The sequence below is a fragment of the Sander lucioperca genome, chromosome 12 (assembly GCF_008315115.2).
Source record: "Sander lucioperca isolate FBNREF2018 chromosome 12, SLUC_FBN_1.2, whole genome shotgun sequence".
In the NCBI taxonomy this organism is placed as follows: domain Eukaryota; kingdom Metazoa; phylum Chordata; class Actinopteri; order Perciformes; family Percidae; genus Sander; species Sander lucioperca.
Window position 1 is genome coordinate 26,594,983 of NC_050184.1, and position 25,718 is coordinate 26,620,700.

Here is a 25,718-nt window from a genome sequence, read left to right on the forward strand (position 1 = left end):
CATTAGCATATCCACAAAACCTAACCAACCAAATTCATCTTTATACTTTAACATGTTGAACGTAGGATGTTGGAAGGACTGACAGGACAGGCAGTGGAAAATGTTGGCAAAAGCAAACATTTCTTCTGAGCAATAGTATATCAGTCCAGACTGTCCCTCTATTCACTTGCATTCAGTCCACATGGCATCTTATGGCTGCTATTGTGTAACCAGTAACTCACTTGTAAGAATTATGGTGCTTGAGCCCAGGACAAGGGTCCTGCTGTCCTCCCCTTTACTCTCACATTACAACTCGTCCATTATGACAAATATATATATATGTCTACTCATCCATAACTCAAACATCACCTGTATTCATTTACTCATTAACTATCAAACAATTGAAATTGTGGATTTACAAAGGCAGTCATGTACTTGTCCCACTCGGCAAGTTTTTGCTACACAAAAAAAAAGCCATATTTCAGTCTTCTGGCTGGTCTTAGATTAAGTATCCTACTTTTAAGAATGCTTTATTTGTTTGGGGTTTAGTATTTTGAATTTAATCCTTGTTTCAGAACATTTCAAGATGAAGTAAAAGTGAAAACAATAAGTACCACAAAAAACACAGACTTCGTATGGGGGCCCACCAAGTTTGGGCCTTGGGTTGTCAGAACTTGACACCACACACCACAGCGTACAACACTTGAATTCATCAAAGGTCTAAAAAGCTACAGCTCTTACAGTAGTTATAAAGTGGCAACCATACAACAACATGATGGGGACTGGATTCCTTGAGTTATCTGGTTGTGACTTGATGGCAGCAAAAAGATGCAAAGCTTTTTCCTAATTAATTATCAGCCTTAGCAAATGTATAAAACTAGGCTGTGCAAAATGCTGAATAATTCTTCCAAAAAACTACAGAAACAGATTATTTAAAGAAATAAATTGAGTTTAAGATAGATAGCAGAACAGCAAACTATAGCCAGACAGGTTTCATCATCATTTCTGTAAATGCTTTATATTTCATAAACATAAAACATAAACAGATTCAAAGTAATGAATTAGATATTTACTATGTATTGTCAACAGGCAAAATATAAACTCAATGCATATAACATTCTCACTTTCCCATTCTGAATTATTCTTCAGATATCTACCAAACATTTATAACAGCCTGAAACAGTCTCTTAAGAAACCAGTTTTCTGTGTTGGCGTAAAGTAAGAACAGATGCTGGAGCTGATATTCCATAGCAACTAATAACATCAGCTCCTGTGGGACAAAAGTAGCAATATTCCTGGATTTCATTATGCAGAAGTTATGACATTCAAGTTTACACTATCTATGGTACCACTCAGGGTGACCTAATACTAATAATCATAGGAGGAATATCATCCACTGAGTATCAAGCATCATAGTTTAGACTCAGGAGACCGGAGATAAACTGGAGCTAAAATAAGTTTTAAAATCACTGAAGCGGCCTCAGTGAGAATTTATAACGCTCTTCCTCTGTTGTGCCTTAATTTTTTAACTGGCTGTTCTTCACTAGCATTCCTGCCGCCAATGGTGTGTAAGAAAAAAACCTACTTTTTAAATAGGAAGCCTACGAGTGAACACTAAAACCCTCCACCTCACCTTGTTGATTATATCCTGCAGAGTTGTAGTATAAAAAGGGCTTTAATGTGATGACTGCAAGAAAAAATGTGGCAATTCAGAGAGCTCTCCAATGTGTTAAAATAGAGAGTTGTAGCACCGCAAACATTGTGCCTATGTTGGGAGGAATGTCTTGGGTCACACACTAGCATACACTTGCATCACATTAGCAACTGTAATACTATTCACAGTTTTGAATGTGTTCAAGTCACATTACTGTGTCTTTGCTATCTGCCATATTTCCTGCACACCAAACACAACAAATAAAATAAAATCTGCAAATATCTCCAGACAGTGTTCACTACATACTCTGTAAAAGGCAGTCTAAGGTATTTAAGACACTGAGGGTGACATCTGAACTATTTCCCTTGTCTACCCTCTACTTTCCTGTTTTCTGTCATTCTCTGTAATTTTATGGTCAAGCCAAATCCAATATGTAAGCTATCATTTCTTTTTAAATGTGTTGTTCTTTTACAACATATGAAGTGAGACATGTATCACTTTCCACTGTAAATATTATTACATGCTGCCATGTCTTGAAAAATGTTTTCTTCTCTATATGTAATATAGTGAAGCTTAAAACACAGCATGTGTGACCTACTGGCCTTGTGTTAGAATCAGAGAGAGACAGGGGAGAAATATTTTGCAGAGAGAGGAGAGATGTCATCAAAAACCTGCCAGTAAACACTACTATGGATTATAAATTGTCTGCTATTTTTTGCTAAAACACCTGAGTGCCCATAGCACCAGTGTATTGAGAAACATTTGATTAAAGAGGACAGTGTGCTCATCTATACTGCAGAACTGAGATTAACTTACTTCATTGGGTTTATTTTGTCTTTTTAGTTCCAGTCTCAACCATGACTGGTACAATTGAAGCTGAACTGCTTACCAAGTGATTCCTTAAACCATTTCAGTAATGCAATGTGATTATAAAGACCATGAAGGTCCTGCTTGAGTAGTCCTGTCCCAGATCCAGCTAAGTTAAAATAAAACAACGGTCTTTGGGCTTCGCCCACTGATTTGTGTGGTTCAGCACGACTTGAATGCACATTCACTTACTCAGACACTTTACTGCACTGAAATCTTGCTAACCTAGGGATTTTTGCCACAGAGGCAGAGGAGCATTTTACCATATCGGATTCCAAATCAGTGACACAGAAATCTAGGCACGCTACCCAGCTGCAGGGGTCTGTGTAGCTGCAAGATGATGACCTTATCATAAAGCACTTTTAAATGACCATGTACATGACTATCACACATGCAACATATTAGTATATTTTCAAGTGCTGATGTGCAGTTAAGGTACAGAAAACTACAGTATTAATGAACTTTGTGAGCCTATGATGAATCCAAGAAGCGCTCACCGAAATGAAGCTGAGCAACTTTCCACTAAAATCATGGCAAAAACCCACAGAGAAATGCTACATTAATCTCTCTAATCCCACTATCAGTTGAACATTAGCTCTATCTTTTCTTCTGTCGTGAACACGTTTGATCCTCGAGCTATCCATTTCAGATAATGGTGGCCTAGTCTGCGTGATTATTTCATGTACTGCTACAGTAGTTTGCGGCTGAGCAACGTCCATGTGGCCACAGATAAAGCCGGCTGATTCATTTCACTCTCTCTTATGTGGACAGGTACTGACTTACAGTCAGAGCGCTCTCCAATAAAAGAGTAAAGACAATCTTGCAATATTGCTGTTTATATGAGAGACATCCATCAGTGACTCATTTGCAAATAAGAGAAATTTCAAGAAGACTGTACTGATGATTGATTTAATGGTTATAATTTTGAAAATCTATTGTCATTTATAAAATTAAATTCCAAATACTTACAATTTACAAAATCACAATTAGCTTATATTTCATTTTTATTGCATAATGAGCATTTACTTTGGGGTACTTTTGACATTTTACAGATTAAATATTAAACAAGGAACAAAACAAGTCATTTTAGATTAATTGGTGATTATAATAATTATCAGTTGCAGTTCCAGAGTGGGAAAAGCTGGGCATCACCACAGTACACATACAATCCAGGCCTTTGCTGCCACTTTTCAAGTGATTACCAAACTAACATTACTTCCTGCATAAACAAACAAAATATGAATACGCAGTGATTCTAAGAAAGGCATTAAGGTTTCATAAGGTGGTCTCCAACTGTTTCCTGTTTAAATAGAGCACATTAAAACAGCACAGGAGAAAAGAAAAGCCTGGCTGGCTGCTGACGGACCAGAGCTCAGTTTCATATTGGTATATGGCAATATTGGTGAGAGACAATGTACAGGCAATGACAAAATAAGCAAAGAAGATAGGGAAATATGCAAAATGGTTCCAATATTAACAAAGATGAGGCAGGAGAGGAAATGTTAACAGGCTATTTACGTAAGGTGCTGTATTGCCAGTCAAAGTATAGCAGTGTGGGCTTCATCTACATGATGTTGGAGAAATATTGAACCATGTCATTACGTTATCTACGGCGAATGGGAGTTGGGGGGGGGATTGTACCAGAGTAATGTGGGCTGCTTTTACAAGGTACAGTATGTACTGTGTAGGTACACAGCGGCTCAGCTTCCCCGCATTTCAGCACCATGGACAGCGTCACCTCCACATTTCAGCACCATGGACAGCGCCAGGTCACTCTGCACTGACTGATGGGGAGGCTCCGCCGAACTGTTGCTTCCCCAGACAAAACTACCTTCCTTCCCTGTTAAAACCCCTAATATATTTGCATTTGAAAACCCTGTAGTGATTCTATGGTGGATAAATGGATGCGTGGATGACAATACAAACGACTGAAGGCGATAAGATTACTGCACATCCACTATAAGTGCTGATAGTATGGCTCTCATTCTGCAGTCTTTATGATACGATCATGTCAAATGTAATGCCTCCAAACAAAGTGTATACGCGTGTGTGTGTGTGTGTGTGTGTGTGTGTGTGTGTGTGTGTGTGTGTGTGTGGTGGGGGGGGAGGGGGTATCATATGCAAGCCAGCATAGTAGCCCTGCAAGTAACACGCTGTAGAGCATCTGGACATGACTCATTCCCCTAATGAAACCCCTCTATAGGATAATCATACGCTATAGACACTTTTGCCGTGGTCCTGGTGTTCAGCAATCAGTTTATAATGACCGTATGGTATCTTATGGCGTTATTTGTGCACATTTTACCTATTAGACTGTATAAAGCTCGCTTTGAGATTTGTTTTGTTTTTGTCCCCATAAAAGCTAATCTGAATGGAGAAATGCTGAACTTGCACTTTCACCTCTCCCTCGGGGTCAAAGTGGGATGAAAGTACAGTGTGGTACAGTGCAGTCCCTGTCGTTGCAGCAGCAGCAGCATTAGGGCAGTTTTCTTTCTACAGGTAGACTCCAGCTTCCCTCCAGCTTACACCTGTTGGAGGGACGCAGTCACGATGCCCCCTCGTGGTTTAGACACGAATCGCGTTTTCCCCTCTCCCCCCTCCATATATGCTCATAAGACGAAAAGGCTAAAATGCTACACTGACGCATTTTTTTTTTTTTTTTTTTTTTTTACAAAACCATACAACTAAGAGTAGGATCCTGTTTTAAAGCAACGCCTGCGGTTATGTATAGACTGCGATAGCATCTTTAAGGTGGTGGGTTGTAGGCTGTATCATCCCACGCAATTTCCCTTTCCATGCAGTCGCTGGCCGTGTATATCAGCCATTATAAGTGTATATGTTTTTCATTGAGTGTAATGGGCATAAGAACAGGACAAATGGGCTGTGTAGCCTATGCGGGGTGTCGATGAACACAAATTGGGTGTTTCTCGTGCAAAAACTGCCATCACAACGCGGTATGATTAAAGTCAACTAAAAAGCTAGAAAACAAACGTTAAGAAATTAACAATAAAGGGTGCCGTTGACTCACCAACTCCGATTTTCTCCTCTTCTGTAGGTATCCACATATTTGGTTATTTTCCCTCCGGTAGAGCAAGCCACATTATGTCGATATCGTGAGATGATGCTGCTAAAAAAAGAGAGCTAAAGGCTATAAATTCTCCTGGCTGCTCATACATGGGACTACATGTCTCGACCCTAATCAGTATCCTGGCGTTTTGTATGTGTGCGGGGGGGGAGGACCATCAAAGCCTCAATATCTCCGCTCTATTACCCGGCGTGTGTCTTCAGTCTGATGCAGTCTCCGTGTCCACCTAATGTAACGCGCACACACACACATACACTCGCTCACGCAAGCACGCACGCTCGCACGCACACAGTGAGCGGTTTTTTGGTCTCTACAAAAAGGTGTTATTGCAGCCGCATTTCAAGTGAAACGAAGATGTTTCTTTTCCCTCGAAGCTAATTTATTTAATTTCTTTGTTTTTCTCTCTTTTCCAGCCAATCGCGTTCAAGTCCAGCTGATCCACAATAGGCTACTCAGCCAACGTGAACGGGCTCAATCGGTCGGTAATTAGTTGGTAATAGGTCGCGATACCGTTCCGCGGTCCGAACTGTCGAGCTGGTCTCAGAAAATACTGAGAAACCTGCAATATACCATAAGCTGCGCCATCTTCATGGTCGTCACATGACTCGTTTTGTCAACACTGATGTGTCAAGCATTTGCAAATATATGCACCCTCTCCCTCTCTCTCTCTCTCTCTTTCTCTGCATGGCAGTTGCATCCATCACAAACACAAACTGCATTTTCTCCTGCTAAGATGCTGGCTGGCAGTCTACCTTTTTTGATTGAATGCATTGCTTTGGGGGCTGTTGGCCATAAAGTAGCTACCGGTGTTACGGATCAGGCCAGACCATGTGGGGAAGCACCTCCTGGTTGAGTCATTTCAAAGAAACAGACCCACTACCGGCGATGATTTGTCATAGTGCAGTCATGCTCCCACACAGATGAGATGCAACTAATTCCTAAAGGCCAATTTCACCCTTTGGATAAGTTTGGCAAACCTATTTCCCATTAGACCTACATCACACACGACCACGAAATGTAGTTGTCTTTATTTATTCAACTTCATGTTGTAGATTAATGAGCTGCAAAGGAGAGGTGGGGATTTGACTTCACTTTGGACTTGAGTTGAGACACATCTGCTACATTCTCTAACAGCATTTGCGTTTTTGAGTATAATCTGTAGATGTAACTGAATTCATATCAAGTGGTGGGTTCAGTACCTAGAATTGAGAATTTGTATATTTTTTTTTAATTCTGTTTAACTGCTCACTTATATTTTCTGTAAATTGTATTTCTACAAATGAAGGCCTATGTGCTGATACAAAGCCTCCATCATGGTACCATCCTGAAACAGTTTATATATTTACTAATTTATCTTTTAAAGACTTAAAAACAAAAAGAAATACTGTAATCAGCCTATAAAACACCCACCATGTGTTACCAATTTAGAGGAAACAGTTTGCCTGTAAGCTGACTGATTTGAATTGTAAAGACACGTGATGCAATGAATTTATTTGACTTTATGGCACACTGGTGTATCATGAAGTGAGTCACTGCTGTTAAAACAGTCTGTGGTGTAATGATGAACACTATGCAAATTACTTTGCTGTGAAGCTTCAAACCTGTGGAGTAAACAGTCTACGCAAATCCACCAATATGACCTTTGATTTATTAGCAGTACGAAAGAACATTGTCAATAAACGCAGCCTTAACATTTCAGGAACATAATGTTTTTACCTGAAAATGTTCCTCTGTCTCACCAAGATCTTGATTTGAACATTTACAAATCAGCATGCTGTGGGAAGAGAACATACTTTTAAGAGTTGATGTTTTAAACCTGATGAATATTCAGTTGTAGTCCCAAACATCTTTGTCATACTGTATCTCACTGCTCAATGCACATTTGGTCATTTCAGTGCATTAAGCTGTCTCATCCTATAGACAAGGCAATCATGACTAGAAAAATAAGAGTGATTTGGTGAATATTGAGCATCCAGTGAGTTTGATGTAGTGTGGGAGGGAGGGCAGAATTCTGCAGGGTAATTTCTCTCCATCATAGCGACGCTGTGACTGACTCCCATCTGTCTATTACTTCAAGTGGAACACTGTGGGCGGTGTTCCAATCACATACATAAAGCTGGAGGAGTATGGGGCGGTTTGTAAGCTAAATATGCATCCCAGCTAATAAACATTGGAGAAAAAAAAATATAACATAACACATTCGAAGCTTCCATCATACTTGCTGAAAATGTGCTCAAGTTACACTACTGCACACACATGTTAAACCTGGCACAAAGGACATTTGAAATGATGAAAGATTTGAAAAGTGCCTTGTGCACATATAATTTTTCTGACTATTTTATTTGCTCAGCTTGGGAAGAGCAGTGGCTACATTTAGCTCTGATGCAGCAGCACTGTGAGGATGAGACACTGGTACACTGCAAACATGGATTGCCTAATACAGTGAGAGCTGCTATCTGTTTCAACACTCCCAAAGCTAGCAGGCAATAAGAGCCAGCCGAGGAGGTAATAAGAAGCATGTCCTACCAACTCATCCATCACCTGCCTTCACACAAACATTCTTATTTCTTTACACTCCTCAGGATTATACATTTCATGCACTCTAAGCTCCCTGCGCAAATAATCACTGTGTGTGCACATGGACACACGTGTGTGCAGCCACCAACACACACATTTCATTTAGAACACATATTTCATCCTTCTAATTGTGGTTCTGGTGACAATTTTAATGTGTTCTATTATTAACTGTGGTGGAGGGAGGCCACAGGAAGATTTTGCGGCAAATCCTGCATGTACAATTCAATAATCAAGAGACATGAGTAGTGTCACTTTATGAAAAATGTGAGGCATTAAGACATGTTAAGGGCAATAAAGATTACTTAAACTAATATATGAATGAAATAAATATCTAAACTTCAGCTTATCATTCTTAATGCAAGTGCACACTTTCCTTTGCAGGTTGTCTCTTAGCTCTATTTCCTGCATAGTGTCTCTCACTTAAAAGCAGCATGGGAAATTGTAATCTGTAACAGATTATCATAACCTTTATCTAACGAGGTGGATCTGTTTTGCAAGAGAGACCTGAGTACAGCACAATAAATCAAACAAAGATAGGATGCACAACACAGCAAGTCACACACAAACACAAACAATACTTTCCTTTGGTTATTAAGAAGGAGCTTGCTGTGAGACCATCAGTAAAGATCGCCTGAGATCTATCAAGCCGAAGTTCCCTACAGTTCAAACGATTTACTTAAAAGTTCCCTTTAGGAGCTCCTTGCTTGCAGGGACCCGATATAATGATCAAGTTTGTGTGTGAATTAGACCTTGATATTGCCGCATGTTTCAGCATGCTCTCTTGCTTTCTTCCTTTTAAAAGAGCCACATGTTTAAAGGGGACCTATTGTGCTTTTACCTTTTTTTCCTATCATATATGTATAATGTTACAGTGTCAGGTGTTCATATTAAACGTGACGCAAGTTTCAAATAATGCGGTAAACGTACATAAAGATGATCCCTGTGAGCAACCACCTCAGGTTCCAGACCGTTCTGAACACTCTGCTTCCAACGTTTTTTCTACTGTTGCTCAAACTGAAGTAAGCTTGTGACAGATTTCTATATATGGTCATCTGCTCCAGGCACGATACATCTAGCCACATGCTAATGTCAGAGAAACCTGTAATCTTGGTTGCAGATGTTGTTCATTTCTCCCCAATTTCGGATCAGATTCCTGCAGAAAAATGTTCGATTGTGGCGTTTTTGGTTTAGCCTTTATTGGTGATTTTTCACGGTAAAAAGTACTGCTATTTTCCATTACAGTCAGTCTCCCGCCTGCAAAGGACAGTACAAAGACACCGAGAGCACAGACGCGGAAGACCCGGAAGACCCGGAAATGCTGACCAATCAGAGCAGAATGGGCTTTTTTTTGGGAGGGGGCTTAAAGAGACAGGTGCTACAACAGTGTCTGAGACATAGGGTGAATATAGGTGCAGCAGCCATGGGCAGTATGAAAATAAAAGGGTTTTCTTGAACATTAAAGCATGTAAACATTTTCTTGTAAAAACCCAAAATACAACACATCCGCTATGACAGCTTAATAAATGTCTACTGCCTGCGAGCATCATTCACACTTATTGTTACTATTATATTAAAGAAGCACACATAAAGCTAATTTTGCGGCTTTATTTATAGTAAAAATACTTTTAGATACATACAAGCTGTACATAAACTGTCTCAAGAAATTCAACATCAAAGTCTTCTTATAGGAAAGAAAACAGGTAAAATGAACAGATACAAGGCAAAAAACGAGAAAGAAAATCCATGTTTGCACTGCTTTCAAAAAGTGTGCAAGTGAAAGGCATTTGCTTTCACAATGTTGAGTTTGAAGCCCCCTGTCACTCCACTCAGAGAAACCACCATCTTTTATTTCCAATGTTTCAATGTAAGCTCTCTTTCAATATTTAACAAGATCGATTTTATTCCAAGGGATGAGGTTTACTATAGTATCCGTCCTGAACCAAAGTCACTGTGATAAATCCTCAGTTTTCTAACATAAGATTATTTTCACTGTATGATTGGATGTATGCTGTTATCAACAGCACAAAGCCCTGTAATCTTTTTAGGAAACATCCACTAAAGCCAAATCCTTGCATGGCTCAATAAAGGTTTGTAAAATGTCACAATTGTAGAAAGCTGTAGAAGCCTCTATATGGCTGTCATGTGCAGACAGTGAGCAGGTGTGTCAACAGTGTTGTTACAGTGTCCACACTAGTTATGGTTTCTTCAGCAAGACATGAGAGCCAAGCTGATTTAATCTCTCTACTTACGTAATGAAATCAGAAGCAGACGTTCATGGATGGCACTGCTGTGTGTGGCATTTTGGCCATTGGTTTATGGTGAAAGTGAAACCTGAAGGTGGGTTTGACGCTTAATGAACCATCAGCAACAAGTTTGTGCATTACATCACCTGCCTAATTCAATGCTTTATTACTTTCTGGTGATTATTCCAGGCGATCTGGCAAAATACAAGCTTGGGAAAGCATTGTATACTTTGCCACCCAAATGCAGACCCACAAGGCTACAATGTAAGCCTTTTCCCCTACAAACACTAATCTGATACCAAACAGAGGCTTACAAAGTGAGTGGATCAATATCAAATGAAGACGCTCACTTAAAAGCCGTAAATGTGATAAAATATAAAACTTGTCTTCACTGCATCTACACACTGGCAATTTCTCTCATCATCAAGCCCACCATTTCTTTTATAAAACTATTTCGTATACAATCATTTTTGCCCACCAGTCAATTTGTGTGCATTGGTTTTTCACCTCCTTTATGAGATTGTTCTTCCTTGGTCTTGTCACTCAGAGTGCAGACACCTACTGTTTCAAACTGGCAGTGCTCCAAAGTTATCTCCCACCTTGTCTGCTGATATTATCCTCTTTTCTTGCCTCCTGTTCTGCAGTTCCAATGTCTATGAGGCAGAAGTCTTGACATGTTGTTCCACGGTCCCAGACGCCAGTGGCTCCTCACTCATTCAGGGATAAGATGATGTCATCCTCCAGGTCAGAGTTGTCGGAGCTGTCTGTTTGTGGTGTAGACAAAAACAGATTTAGAAAATGTGGGGATAAAGACAAAAAAAAATGTGAACGAGCACTACGTCCATTTTTTTCTCTCAAGTTCATGCTTTCTCTGTCGTTCTCTGTAATAAACCAAGACAGCATTTTTAAATTCCACGAGGAAAGAACATTTCCTCAGAGTGACCAGACATGCATGAAAACACAGAAACTGGACTAAACATTAGCCTTGTTGTTTCACTTAGTGGAGACTGCAGATCAGGGCCCCATTCTTCAAATGTTGCTTACCTTATCCAGGCTAACATGTTCATTTCAGGCTAAAGGATCCTGTTAATTCTCATCCAGTATAACAGATTCAATATCAGTGCAGTGTTATTTTGAAATATAGTAAAGGCAACATGAAAGTTGAAACCATGATCAACATAATTGGCTGAGAGAGGTTGGTGTGTTGTGAAGCCTCCCAGCATGCACTTGGGCAACAGATCCATGGACATGAGTTCTTGCATTGTTGTTTCTGGAATTATTTTGCTCTAAACTGTGCTCTTCAAAAAAGTTTGTAGTTTTCACACTTATAGCCAAGATTCAGTAGTGTTTGGTATCCAAATAATTTACCTTTAGCATATAAACCTATTCCAGTTTAAAGTGTTTGTTGTTTTAATACATATGAATGGGGTCTGTACATATGATGCAATTACATAAATTGCACTGTTGATGGTTAGGGCAGATGACAAAACCTCATCATATTGTCACAGTTAAACATCATGGTTCCTGGTTCTGTCTTTTAAAGTCAGAACGTTTTAATTGAATTGATGTATTCCTTTTTGTTGGGCACCTATTTTATTTTGTTGTATATTTTAATGTGTGTGTGTGTGTGTATATATATATATATATATATATATATATATATATATATCCATTCGTCTCTTAATTGTGAAAATTAATAAGTGAAAATGAAATAGTGATAATTTCCCAATTTCCCCTTTGGGGATCAAAAAAGGTATAGCTTAGGTCTTCATCTTAAACCCATCATCCCTCTAAGGAAAGGAGTCATTTTTGTCTGACTTTCTGTATGGGGTTTAAGCCTGCTCTTTTGTAGATTTGGGCTTAAGGACTTGTTGCTTTGACAACATCTGCAGACAAACCTTAAGCCAGCTTTGAGGAGCTGAAAAATCCTCACTTGTGTCAAATCATCTACAGTGAAATCAAGCTAACATGGTTATTCAGGTACGATGAACACAACTTAGACAACTCAAAACAAAAGTAAAATAAACAATGTGGAAATTAATAACGGAAGGCAAAAAATATGTATTTGGGACATTTTAAAGGCTTAAACATTGCAAGACTCTATAAGAACCTGTAGACGCCGCACACAAAGTTCACTTGAAGCGCTACATACCATTGTCGCCATCCAGATCGACGTCGTCATTATCAGAGTCATCCTCGTCATTGTCATCCTCGTCATCCTCGTCCCCAACGTCAACATCCTCTTCGAGAATGCGTGCCACCTCTTCATCAGAGGGAGAGAATTCATCATTTCCATCATCCTCCTCTTCGTCGTCCTCATCCTCTCCGCCGTTCTCATTCTCTAGCTCAGCGATAAGGGGATCTGTATCGACGTCGTCGTCTGAATCTTCATCATCGTCATCATCTTCCTCCTGATCGTCATCCTCCTGGTGCACAGATGACAAAACTAGAATTACCGCCTTGCGGTTGTATGCCTCCGCCAACCAGTCAAGTTGCAGTTTACATCCATGTCTGTCCTGACTTACATAATATGTGTAGTGAAGAATTTGAAGCAATATAATAAAAAGGTATTAAGTGTATTTTTTGGCAAAACATGGATGCTTCACAAACATCTTCAAAACAGCAGTACACAAGATCTATACAATCACCACCACAGTTTCAAGGTGGGCACCCAAGAGTAGTGTTACCAATTCAGTATCCAACCAAATGTCTCGGCTTCTATTCCTGAGTTAAAGTGTTTAAAAAAAAAAAGTGTTTTTGCAACATTATGATATCACAGTGAAATTGACCTTTGGGATATAAAATGTCGTCACTTCATCATTTTATCCTATTAGACATGTGTATGAAATTGTCATAATTAGCATAGACATTTTTGAGCTATGACCAAAACTGCATTCTTTGACTACCAAAATCTAATCAGTTCATTTGTGGACATTTATGCCAAATTTGAAGACATTGCCTAAGGCGTTACTGAGATATCACGTTCATGAGAATGGGACAGACGTAAGGTCACAGTGGCCTTCATCTTTAATCTCTAAAATCTAATCAGTTGATCCTTGAGTTTAAATGGATGTTTTTGCCAAATTTGAAGATATTCCCTCCAAGGGGTCTTGAGATATCACGTTCACAAGAATGAGACGGACAACCCAAAAACATAATGCCTCCGGCCACAGCTGTTGCCTGCGTGGAGGCATAAAAAAGGTCAATTACAATTCATTTTTGTAGCTGCCTAAAGGAACCAAAGAGGTACAGCAGTATCCGAATAAAAGAACAAAGTTAAAACCTGATCATCCTCATCCTCCTCCTCTTCCTCTGCAAGTCTCTGCCGGCCAACTTCATATAGTCTGCACACTGTGTCAGTGTTTACAGAGTCTTGGTTCTACGGGACAGGCAGGAAGAAAAAGGAAATTAAATTGTTTTATATATTTACAAAGACAAATTAATTATCCCAAATTTCTAAAGCCGCATTATGACAAGAATTTACCTCAATCACAGCTAGGTAGCAGTCTTTGGTATCAGTGCAAAGGTCAAATATATTCCTCTTGACATCAATAGTGGCTGGGAAGAGAACAGAGTCAGAATTCAATTTCTGAAAATATTACACTAAAATAACATGATTACCAACTACTACAGTGAACAATATATACTCGCACGTGGGACAAAAATAGTATCTCCATAAAACCCCCTTAATTATAATGAAATACTTAAGAGAAAAGATCAATTAAATTGAGGTGAGGGCAGGACACCTTACCGATTGGTTTGTAGTCCGTGGCATTAAAGGTCCTGAACGATGAACCAAATGGACTTTTCATCTGCATCTCCATCATGTCGTCTTCATCGTCAGCCTGCAACATTGCTGCAAAACCAAAGGGCCACAGTATGAGATAGAGTAAATAAAAACTGTGGTTAGCTGTGGTTCGGGCTCTCGAGAGGTCCAAGTGGTCGTTGTATGAGCAGAGCCATTACGGCACGCCAATGGCTCTTACTGTGAGGTGCCGTGAACCAGCTGGTTCTCTCTGTTGCCAGTCCTTCTGCCCATATGGCTCGGAGTGACGGTGGTATCAAGCGCGCGCACACACACACACACACACACACACACACACACACACACACACACACACACACACACACACACACACACACACACACACACACACACACACACACCTCTACAGGCTCTGTTCACACTGCTCTACAAACACACACTCACTTTGCTTCATAATTACCAGCCTTTCACTCAAACACACTTTTCACACACTTGCATTGACTGTGGAGCCAGTTGCAGGCTTGATGCCAAATGCTCTACCTGATCACCTATCATGCAGTGGCTTCTGTATTTACCTCCATAGATGACAGTGCCGTTGTTGTTGAAGACTATTCTGCACTGGTCCAGAGCGGGAACGGTGTGGAGGAGGTGGAAGGTACGCAGATCCCACTAAAACTCCAACTAAGGACCATGACATTATTTTTCATTTGTATCAACTAAATCTGCTAGAAATTTAATTACACAGCGATTACAACCATCCCCTGGGTTATGAAATCAATTTTCAGTGCAATAAATATTTAATGTTAAGCAGTGAAAGAAAAGCTCAACAGTCATGCCATCATTTAAGTGACTACAAATTTAAACACTTCAAACTATCCAGGTCGACCACAATAATTCAATCACTTAATTAGAATTTTTTAGCAATTAATTAAAAAAGACCGTATACAAGTTTCACAAATGCTCCAACATATTTTCACCATATGGTGATGTCGCGCACCCATCAAAATAACTATAGAGCCATTTTCTTTTCTTCAAAACCATTACTTTAAAAGGTCCCATATTATAAAAACTGATATTTATGTACTCTCTGTATCTTATTTAAATCTCAAGGATACAATTTCTGTGTTTACAATGACCTCCAGGCCGTTGGGATGGAACACACCGCTGATGTTCATATTGAACTTGTCAAACTTGTGGATGGCTTGAGCCGTGCGCACATCCCACAGCACGCCGTCATTCAGCACCAGGTCATCTGTTGGGTTGAAGGTGGCACAGTTCCTCTTGTAGTTATTAGCCAGGTCTGGGTTGTTTAGAGTCAGAGTTACCTGACCTGTCTGGATGTCATAAATCTAGCAAAAGAGAAAGCCTGAATGTTAGCCTTCACCATTGATGGGTAATGTTTTTCTGTATTTATCATTTCATATCATCATGTTTAAATAATGCTGACATACGTACCCTTGCTATATGTTCCTTAGTCCCAATGACACGATCTTGTGAAAGCTTACTGAATTCCACATAATGGTCACCCAGAAAAGAATGCCTGACAACAACGAGAACAACATTTCAACATTTAATCAAAAACATGGAGCCAGTGTGAGTATAAAAGCCGAGTAGTTTAAAACTTATAATTGCTTAAAAGATCCAAAGTCCCAGTATTGCCTTGGCTAAACTGTACGGATTAATGATGCCAAGTGTTTGTGTTCCATGAACTGAAGACTGCAGCACTCAGGCTGTTAGTGTGCATAATTAAACAGCATGTCATCTCCTTTGGTCAGCTCCCTTTTTTGACAACATAAAGCTGCTGTAACATAGGGCAGAAAGGGACCACATACATGGAGGTAGTGGGTTCACAGACAGGCTTAATTGAGTTGTTGATCTATAGTCTATGGTAAGACAGCATTCATGTTGTACATTGCATTGCAAATGTTTCAATTTCTAAGATTTTGAATGTAGCTGGTAAAAAAATATGGGTTTAGTCTTTTATGCAAACATCACTTACTTCATGATGAAGACTGACTTCATGCCCCACAGTGCAGACAGAGGGTAACTCCAAGAGGCTGACGTTAAGAGCAAAGAGCCATCCTGAAAACGCAAAATGTGATGATTAAATATCTCCTCCATATGTGTTTTACGACATATAAACATACTCTGCTTGGAATGATAATGTGTATCTAATATGGTTTCATCACATCTACTCCTTCTTGCTCATTGAAAACCAGAAAGTTTAACTGCTGGACATCAAAGTAGACAACATTTGCAAACCACATTTACAAGTAGAGGGAGCTTTGAATATCTTACACATAAGAAAATAAGTAAGAATACATTCTGCAACAACAGCAAGGCATAGCGCACAATTGTTGATATTCTAGTAGCTTTCTCTACGAACCCGTGAGGGCTCCAGGTGAGTGATGGCTGAACTGTGACAGCTGTAGCTGGCTTCCTCCTGGCCTGTAAACACATTGTAGAGTTTGAGCTGCCCTGTGCACGTCCCGAGCATCAGGAACCGCTCGCGAGCTGAGAAGGCACAACACATGAACCCACTCTCATCCTCGTCTGCCTCCCTGAACACGGAGATGGGACGGAACCTGGGAAATGGAAAATAAAGAATGTGGAGAAATAGTTGTTGAGGACGGTCAAGTAGTCCCACGTTGTGTTCCAAGGAAGGAAACATGAGTCTAGCAAAGCCACCTACCTGCTGAAGATGAGATGTCTGTCAAAGCAGCCTCCATCCACTCCTCCATATTTAGGATATATAACCCTCCGTGTGTGTCGGGATGTGAAGTTGATGGGTGCTTGGCGTCTCTGTTTGGGCTCAGGGCATTGATGGGGGGTGAAGAGAGAGAAAGGCGGGCATGTTGCCACAGGGTTCTTACAGCGTGCATGCTGTTCCCTCAGGTACTCTGTGATGATGCTGTCTAATGCAGGGGGGGAGGGAAGGTGCCTGTCAAACTGCTTCTTCATGGCTGGACTCTGGCTAAAGGCCCCATGGTCAGACTTCTGCCTCAGCACCCGAGGTTTCTTGCAACTCACCGTACCACACGCCGCTAGCCGTTCACGAGAGAAAATGATTCGTCCAATTAGTGGTGAGCCATTGCTACAGATTGGGACAGACGTTGAGGGGAAAGCAGTAGAAGACACAGTGGGTTGTGATGTAGAGGGACGTGTTTGTAAATTGCTAGATCCTGGGGTGGATGAATGAGAGGGATGGTTTCCGAGTCTTGACCCAACACCATTGGCCAGCCGTGGGGTGCGGGGTAGAGTAGCAACAGGGGAGGCAGGTGGGGGAGGAGCGACAGGAGGGAAAGCAGAAGTTGAATGTGTAGAATGAGACAGACATGCCATCGGGAGATCTGCCTCCTTGGTGAGTGTGATGGCGGTGTCATGAAGGCCTTTGGCCACAAGATGGTTCCTGATAAGCAGCAGTAGCTCTTTCTCAGGAAAGGAGATCCTGGACTGAGCTACCACACTGGCCCTTTGTAGCCACGCCAAAGACACGTCCGTACCGATCATCAACGGTTTCCCAGAGATCCTTTCTATCAGCTCAGCTGCAAACTTACAGAACTTGACATGTTCGCTGCGTTTGTCCTGAAGCACAGGCTCCTTCATGAGCTGCTGGATGTGTCCGCTGCTGAACAAAGGCAGCTTGCTGATAATCTGTCTGACGGAGCTGGAGCGAGACAGACCCACCAGAGCCTTACAGGCCAGAGCTCGGATCTGATCTGCATCTGTAATGGGCATCTTTACCGTCAGCAGGGACAACAGCACCTACACGACAGACGCAGGATGTAAGTGAAAAACAATGGCTGACAGAAAAGAGGGCATATTTTCAAGGTTTTGTTTTTAGAAGGGCTCCCAACTGAGTGAACTGACCTAGTAGTGTCTAAGTAGCAGCCATGACAAGAGGTGGAAACATTCTCTAAATGCTAAGAAAAAACTGCTGCCCCACAATTCTTTGCTCAGGCAGCACACAACTTAACAATAACGACATCCCTGACCAAGTGGTATCTATCTGTTAAATAAACTTTAATACAAAATTGGATTTAATGGCAAAATGTGTGTCAAAGCTAAAATTGTTATGCAAGGTAAGTTGATTTCTATTGATGCCACAGCAAAAAAAAAAAAAATAGCATGTCATAATGCCTGGCCAGTTTTCCTTCTGCAATGTCCCAACTGCATGGCAGCTCCACTGTGTGTGTGTGTGTGTGTGTGTGTGTGTTTAAAAAGTGTGCACGGTTCCCAAGATAAAGGCAATATATAAATACAGTCCAGTTAGCTGTCATGATGCACACACTGCCACAACTTTAAACACTGTCTTATAGAATGACTAAAAAGACTTTGAGATCACCTTTTCTCAATGTTTAAAAAAAAAAAAAGAAGTAAAGTACAGCCTTAAAAAAGGCCTTGATGGTATAAGTTAACTCTACCTTGATGCCATTGTTGGACTGCACCACATTCCACATCTTAGTGAGCACACTCTCGCTGGCTTTGGTCTGCTGAGGCAGGCGGCGACGGGGGGTGCCTGCGATGAACTTGCCAATGCTGGACATGCGTTTGTCTGGAGCACAGACGCAGTTGATGACGACCTGCAGAGCTGACTTCTGAATCTCGGCATCATTTACAAAGACCTCTCCCTCTGCCACTGCCAGGACTATACTAATTCCTGAGGGGAAAAACAAACAATCAAATAGACAAAACATTTCACAAAAATAATACTTGGAGTTGCGCCATCTCTCAGCAGAACTCGGCACAGGTTGTATGAAATAAACAAATATAGAAATACAAAGCTACTGCATATTATTACATTCAGTGGAGAGTGATCATAATTTTAATTTAACTGCACTACATTTCCAAAAAGCAACTACTCAACTTCATGCCTACACCATGCAAGAGATCTTATGAGACGCTGAATCAGTGCACTATGGACAAATGTAAAATTACAGCTGCTAACCAAACATACATGTGTTAGTAACTATTGGCTGTATATAAGGAATTTTACATTTTTGATTTATATAAAATACAAAACTTGTGTAGAATCACGCTATGACAACACCTACCAACAGTCGAAACAGTGGATCCTCCCTCATCAAGCACAGCAACAGCCTCAGACAACAACAGCTGGGTCTTTGGGACTACTGTGAGGATGCTCAAGATGTCGAGAGCATAACGCACTGTATCGCTCCTACAAGGAAAGAAATATTCATCATTTTACAGTACCAGTCAAAAGTTTGGACACGCTTTACCATTCAAGTTAACTGGTACTGTATAATATTATCAAATCATTATATCACCATGTAACACATCACATGTCACTGAATAAATAGAAGTGAGAAATGCTCTTTTGTAAAAAAAAAAAAAAAAAAAAAAAAAAAAATTTAAAAAGGAAAAGGCAATAGATGAAGCAAGAAGAAATGGAGAACAACTGCCTGGTCCATACCTGCCATAGTAGGTTCTCCAGTCACAGGCAATGGAAATGAGCTGCAGGAGGAGCTGAACACATGACAGCTTGTGAAAGACCTCTGCTGGTTCCCAGTACAGTCTGAGTGGACCATACTCTATCAGAAACTCCATCATTTCCACCACCTGTTCACGGGTATAGCTGACTGCCTGGAGAACGAGAACACAAATAATCAGTACAGGAACACAAACTCCTGCATTTCTTTTACAGCTAAAGCATAAACACAGCAACTAAACATATTTGTAGGATACATTTTAAAATGTTTACATTTTCCAGAAATATCAATCTCACTTATCCTTTGTCCTCTGTGTACCTTATAGTATGGTTGGGAGTGAATGGGGGCACCCCCCTCTGTGCGCTGCAGGGATTGCTTCACCTGCTCTACCTTGATCGCCAGGTGGGCCTCAAAGTACCGGCGCAGGGCCATGCAGGTGTGCTTGGCCGTCTGCCTGCTGGAGAAAATCTCATCATCACTCAGCAGTGCTCCCTGGTCCTCAGGGTTCAGGATCTCCAGTGTGCTAATCTGTAAACAGTCAGTTCATATCAAACATAAGTACACCTACACCATCAGCATCAGTTGTTATGTTGTGATACTGATTTGACTGCTTGGTTTATCTTTTTCTTGAAAAATATGGTATTTTCTGTGAATGATACAGATGGTTACGTTTACATGGTTACTGTGAGGATCACATGCAGCGGACTGCTGGTCTGCCCTACCAGATTGACGAGGCGTCGGAGCCCGTCCTGCCTGTCGAAGAGCTCCAGGACGGCACGGAAAGAGAAGGAGATGGAGAAGAACATGGTGGCGTGGCAGCAGCCGGATGCATGTGAGCATTCCAGCAGCCACAGCGTGTAACCAACCACATCTGACAGGATGGAGTGGGGCAACATGCACACCTTGGGAGGAATGAACACCTATGAATATAAATGTGCACCACTACTAGAGCTATGCAATACTGATCAAATCTAGTATCAGTTTTCAGCAAATACCTTAATATTAATGTCAAGATGATTTTCTGAATGAATATATGATATTTTTAATAACCTTAATTGTAAAGCACTTTTCATGCAGAGATGTAGCCCAAAGTGACCAAAACCTTTGCTGTATATAGTACAACACATTTGTGCACAAGAAATGTTTGAGGAATTTGGTGGTTATTTAACTAAAATAGAACAGATGGACAAGCTCATAATTGTATCACTAAATTGTAAAGCAGGCTAGGCAGCGTTTTTCCTGCATAGAGGAGTTTTGGCGCCTCCCAAAGAGATTTTACCCATCCCCAAAGGAAAATCACCAGCAACAAAATGATAACAATTGAGAATAAATATAGAATTCAGATTCAAATCCTCTCTAAAGGAAATTTAATGGAGGAAGGTTAATTTAAATTTAACCAAACAACGTTGAACAAGCAGAACATAAACTTGAATATGAGAGCTAATCTCAGTTTTATCTCCAGAGTCAGGCTGTACCGGACTCTCCCGGTGATTTATGTAAATATTATTTTTTTTAACCAGTTTTGTTCATTCGGGTTTTATTTGCTTAAGAATAATAGGCATTTTTGTTTATCAAATTATCAGAAATAACGAGTAAATGCATAGATTTCTGTCAAATAAGGTAACACAGACTCATAGCCTTTACTGTACACGGACCTACCATGTCATGTGTAGTCACCCCCCAAAGGCCCATTCGGAGCCAGGAAAAACCCTGCCTGGTACTTTTGCGATATATCACAATATTACCATTATCTAAATTCCAGACAATATATGTTATCACAACGCAAAATAATGACACATTGCAAAGCTCCAACATCTTTCCTCGGGCACGTACAGTACTAAAATACAAAACTGCAAGATAAAACTGGCACAATCATGGCAATATTCCAGATTTCATTGTGTATCTATTTGCATGATGTGTGTCTGTTTTGTACCCTTTCCATGGCGTCCTGGTTATAGGCAAGGTAGTAGAGGCACAGAGAAACTCCAGTAGCAGCCATAGATGGCCTGGGGATTTCCAGCAACTTCTGAACTCCTCCATGAGCCACAAACTCTGCAGCAAACTTCTTGTGCAGCAACAGAGAAGCCAGGTACTGCGTGAAGAGAGAAAAGTAGAAAATAAGTCAGAAGAGCTTGACCTCGTGTTTCGCCACCATGGAGGGCAAACTAGGGGAGACAGTGTTTACCTTGAGAGCCTCAAAGGTGAGCTGCACATCATTGGTCTGCTTTAGATCCATATAATGCATGAGCAGCTCACGAGCTCCCATCTGCATGAACACTGCCAGCAGCTGCAGGAAGGAGGAGGAATGGGCATTGAAAACACATATCATGTAAACTGGTGTAACTATGGAACCATGTGAATGGATAGTTGCTGGAACCAAAGTGAAACATAAAAAAAGCCTGTTAGTCTTTAACAATTTCCTGTATAAATTAAAAAATGCATGATGTGACCCTTCAAAATTACTCTATCATAGTATTAGAACAGAACACAATCATTTCTTTAATCATAATTAAGGAAGACTGACATCTACTGGTAAGTCTGTGACAAGACAAGGGAAATGCATAACTTGCGTAAAGTGATAAACACAGCACATCTACATGCTGCAAAAGAAGCCATTTTACTATACACTGTGCAGGCTGATGGTAATGGACAAACCTCCTGATACTCTCCCAGAGGTGTGAGATACTGCAGGATGAGCCTCTGTTCGATTTCTGGGGTCAGAGGGTACAGATGATAGTTGTTGCCAATCACCCAGGGGCTCATCTCAGACCAGCTGCTGTTGGAAAGCTCACTAAAGTTCCTGTCTGGGTCTGGCAAAGAGAAATTTATCTTTTGTTTTAAGGTCCTGCCGCTCTCCCTCTCTGCCTTCCTTTTTAGGTAACTGCTGCCATCAGACATGCCTTGGTCTGTCAGTGAACCTGGGGCAGACATGGGCTTCATCATGGTTTTAACAGCCGAGTTGGCACGGCTGCTGGTCTTATGAGGGGAGTTGAGAAGGAACGAAAGCTCGTTTTCAGGCTCGAGGGTTGAGAAGGGAATTTCACCACCCTCCCCTGGCCCTGTCCCTTCCCTTTCAGCGCCGTTTCTCCCCGGTGTGAAGGGCTTCTCTTCAAAGCCTCCGTCAACAGTCTCCTCATCTAAAGGTAGCAAAGGCTCACTCAAAGTCTTCCTGGGGCTGGGCCGTTTGATTTCCCTTTTATTCTCAGCATCCTTATCCTGAAGCTCACGCAACCTATGCAGCATCAAAGGCACCTGTCAATGTGAGGCATGAAAAACAAGTTGATGGAAAGTTGCTACTTCAAATCACCTCATGAGTGATGATGAGCAAACTGGTCTAAAGCTTTGTGGGATAACACAGTTCTATCAGTTGTTGTAATACATTGTCTATCACTATGTACTTTCACATTATTCATTAAAATAAGACTGACATTTGAGACAGCAGAATCCCCTACTGACCAAAACAGAGTTCTCCTCCCTGTAGTTTGCTGCAATGTCCTGGTTCTCCATAGCACCGGCCAACAAGCCTGTGGCATATATTCTGAGGGGCTGCTCGGCCTCCTGAGCCCACTTAAACAGCCTTTCAACTATGCCCTCCTGAGAAGAACAAACACAGGAGAATGGTCAAATACTGTAGGTATAGAAACAAGAATGAATCTTAAATCAGAAAAAATGTTGAGTACTGTATTTTCTTCAACTTGTTCTCATTTTTGATGGCTTCCATCACAATTCCATGTGTAGTTCTAAATAAAAAGTATTGATACTGTAGGTTTTCTGTTTATGTTAACTTTTTCAAATGAACCTTTAAAAGACTTTAAAAAGGTGAGTGGGGTGACAGTTTATCTATGTCCTCACAGAGCAGTAGTCAAAGTGTAACTAACTTGCAAGCTGGACTGTGACTCCACAAACAAAATTTACATTTTTAGACATCAACTGATGTCTCTGGTTATCTACATTTGATGAGATTGTTGTTCAGTACCATTGACTCTGTGATGATTTGGCTTTCAAATATTACTTTTCTACCCTTTACCTTTGCCTTTACCTTCTGCCCATATTACATTTTCAACAGCTTTAATACCAAAGGAACCAGTTTGTCTGAGTGGCATCACAGAGATCATCTTCTCAAGTCAAAATGATAACCATTCACTTTTTATGCAGCTTCCTCTTTGTTTTTGTGATGGTCGACTTTTATTATTTATGTTTGCATGCTAAACACTGTCACCAGTAGAAGGCGGGTAAACATGTATTACTAAATGTACCTTTAATCACTAAACAAAGGATGTTGGATATGCATCTGGAAAACTACAAGAACATAACAGGGTAACATGACAGCTAAAATCAACAAAACACATTGTTTGAACAAGTGAACAGAGAAAAAACTAAATGCTATTATCTTATCATGAACTCAGAAATAACCCACCTTTTCCTGAAAGACCACAGCTGTCTCCAATCCAGGCATTATGTTCTGAAGCAGGCGACAAGCTGCTGCATTGAGGGAAAATTCTCTGCTGGTCATCACATAGCTATTCACCAGCTACAAAGGGAATAAAAAAAAAAAGAAATCACCTTCTGATTTAGATGCTAAAAATTACCCCTTATTTTGCATCCAAACAATCTATCCATTCTTACGGTGTTCATAAAGTCATCATTCTTGAACAGGATCTTGAGAAGGTGCCCTAACACGCATTCTGGATCAGCTCTCCCTAGTGGCCAAGAGGGAAATGTCAAAAATATAAACAATATTCAAATCTCCAGTAATCCTTTATTAATGTGATCTTTTTCTTTCTTTCTTTCTTTTTTTCTTTTCTTTTTCATACCAGGGTGTCGGTCATCAAAAGGGTCTGGGTCCGCTTTGTGGTATTCCTCTGTCTCTTTCTCAACAAGCTCTGAAATTCTGAAAGTAACAGCACATCAATACATATACCATGTTTAAGTCACACCCTCCTAATCACACCTTGTGGAACTAACGAACTTATCATAAAGACTTTCACTAAACTACTTACTTGGTGATGATGTTAACTAGCTCCTGTGTGCTGCCTTGTTGCTCCCTCTCCCACTGTTCCAGTAGAGTAGTCAGCTCTGCCTTGGAGTCCACACTGGCAGATGCCGACGCCATAGCGCAGCCTGTCAGGGTGGCAGGCACTTAATATGTATTCATTTAATTAACAATACACTTTACAATTTAGTCCACTTATCTGCTACTTCAGGGGATAATAACAAAGTGTGCTGGTGTGTGTCGTAAACTATAATCTTAAAAAGTCAAAAAACACCACCGTCCGAGACACACATACATGAAAAGCATGATTGCAGTCAGATGATATCTGTCGCTAAAATCAGGAGAACAAAAAAAGCAGATTTGCTCCATCGCTTCACTAACGTCAAACAGCGGAGTGTGCAGGTGCAGCTGCCCTCCAGGGACTGAAACTGTCAAACACGCAGTTACTTTTCAAGTTAGCATATATATTCAAATATGTTAGCAGAATGTCTGGTTTAATGCGGAACTAAAATATCTGCACAAACACCTGCACAAACTGCTTGTTCTACATTCACTTATAGCCGATACTCACTGTACCAGGGGGCAGCAAACTCAGACTCTGCCTGTTGCAGTGTTTGGCTAGCTAGACTGTGGCTAAACAAGGAAGCGTATACACTCAGCTCGCTAGCGACACTCTTTAAAATGGCCACTTTTGAATTCAAGTACTATAGTTTGCATTATGTCGGAGCTTTTCAGACATGTACAGCGTATTGTGTGAGATGAAATCATACTCGAACCAACGGAACCTGCCTGTACATGTAGCCTAGCACTGCAGCTAGCAGCATCACAGGTAAACCTGGCTAGTTAGCTAGCATGCTTACTTTACCTCGTTGTTCCGCTCAGTTCTTCTTCGTTTTTACCAAATTTACCAGGACTTGTATTCACCGATATCAGTCCAAACTTGATTGCGCCTAGGTGAATATCCACGTATCGATCACAGTTTCACAGCCAATGCTTAATTAGCTTTATTGTAGCTTTGTGTTCACGGTTTATTATCATTATGGCGAACACGTTCCTCACGTCATTGCACAGGCGACAGTCCACTTTTAATGACGAAACGATTCA

The 25,718-nt window shown here is 40.7% G+C and overlaps 2 protein-coding genes across 11 annotated transcripts in view; both read right to left on the reverse strand.

The window, feature by feature from the left end:
* Nucleotides 1-6,262, reverse strand: part of LOC116062085 (dedicator of cytokinesis protein 3-like) — a 53,579-nt gene extending 47,317 nt beyond the window's left edge. For 5 of the 7 annotated variants that reach the window (XM_036008152.1, XM_036008154.1, XM_036008151.1 and 2 more), the window contains exon 1: nucleotides 5,529-6,262. In XM_036008152.1, coding sequence (XP_035864045.1) covers nucleotides 5,529-5,565 — 37 coding nt within the window. In that variant the 5' untranslated portion in view covers nucleotides 5,566-6,262. The remainder of the gene's footprint in view (nucleotides 1-5,528) is intronic. The other 2 variants (XM_036008155.1, XM_036008153.1) reach the window with 1 other exon arrangement.
* A 3,485-nt stretch (nucleotides 6,263-9,747) lies between these two features.
* LOC116062027 (DDB1- and CUL4-associated factor 1) lies at nucleotides 9,748-25,693 on the reverse strand. 4 transcript variants are annotated; one of them, XM_031316469.2, is made up of 25 exons: nucleotides 25,480-25,693; nucleotides 24,622-24,742; nucleotides 24,436-24,512; nucleotides 24,248-24,321; nucleotides 24,039-24,152; nucleotides 23,078-23,215; nucleotides 22,277-22,873; nucleotides 21,807-21,908; nucleotides 21,555-21,713; nucleotides 20,344-20,523; nucleotides 19,940-20,149; nucleotides 19,606-19,775; nucleotides 19,226-19,350; nucleotides 18,596-18,831; nucleotides 16,864-17,936; nucleotides 16,558-16,756; nucleotides 16,171-16,253; nucleotides 15,627-15,711; nucleotides 15,287-15,520; nucleotides 14,747-14,840; nucleotides 14,157-14,261; nucleotides 13,890-13,963; nucleotides 13,689-13,784; nucleotides 12,558-12,831; nucleotides 9,748-11,169 (listed from the first exon to the last, which is right to left on the reverse strand). In XM_031316469.2, exons 2-25 carry the CDS (start codon nucleotides 24,732-24,734, stop codon nucleotides 11,114-11,116), a joined length of 4,668 nt encoding a protein of 1,555 aa, XP_031172329.1. In that variant the 5' UTR covers nucleotides 24,735-24,742; nucleotides 25,480-25,693; the 3' UTR covers nucleotides 9,748-11,113. The 4 variants fall into 4 exon arrangements, with proteins under 4 accessions (XP_031172329.1, XP_035864036.1, XP_031172328.1 ...); XM_036008143.1 differs by having other exon boundaries at nucleotides 12,558-12,828; nucleotides 25,475-25,673; XM_031316468.2 differs by having other exon boundaries at nucleotides 25,475-25,673.
* Nucleotides 25,694-25,718: the final 25 nt, after the last annotated feature.

Coding starts and splice junctions, on each gene's coding strand:
- LOC116062027 (XM_031316469.2), bottom strand. CDS start 24,734: ATGGCGTCGGCATCTGCCAGTGTGGACTCCAAGGCAGAGCTGACTACT. Junction 15,521..15,626: donor CTAAGGAACATATAGCAAGG/GTACGTATGTCA, acceptor CTCTTTTGCTAG/ATTTATGACATCCAGACAGG. Junction 14,262..14,746: donor CGGCACTGTCATCTATGGAG/GTAAATACAGAA, acceptor TTGGTTTTGCAG/CAATGTTGCAGGCTGACGAT.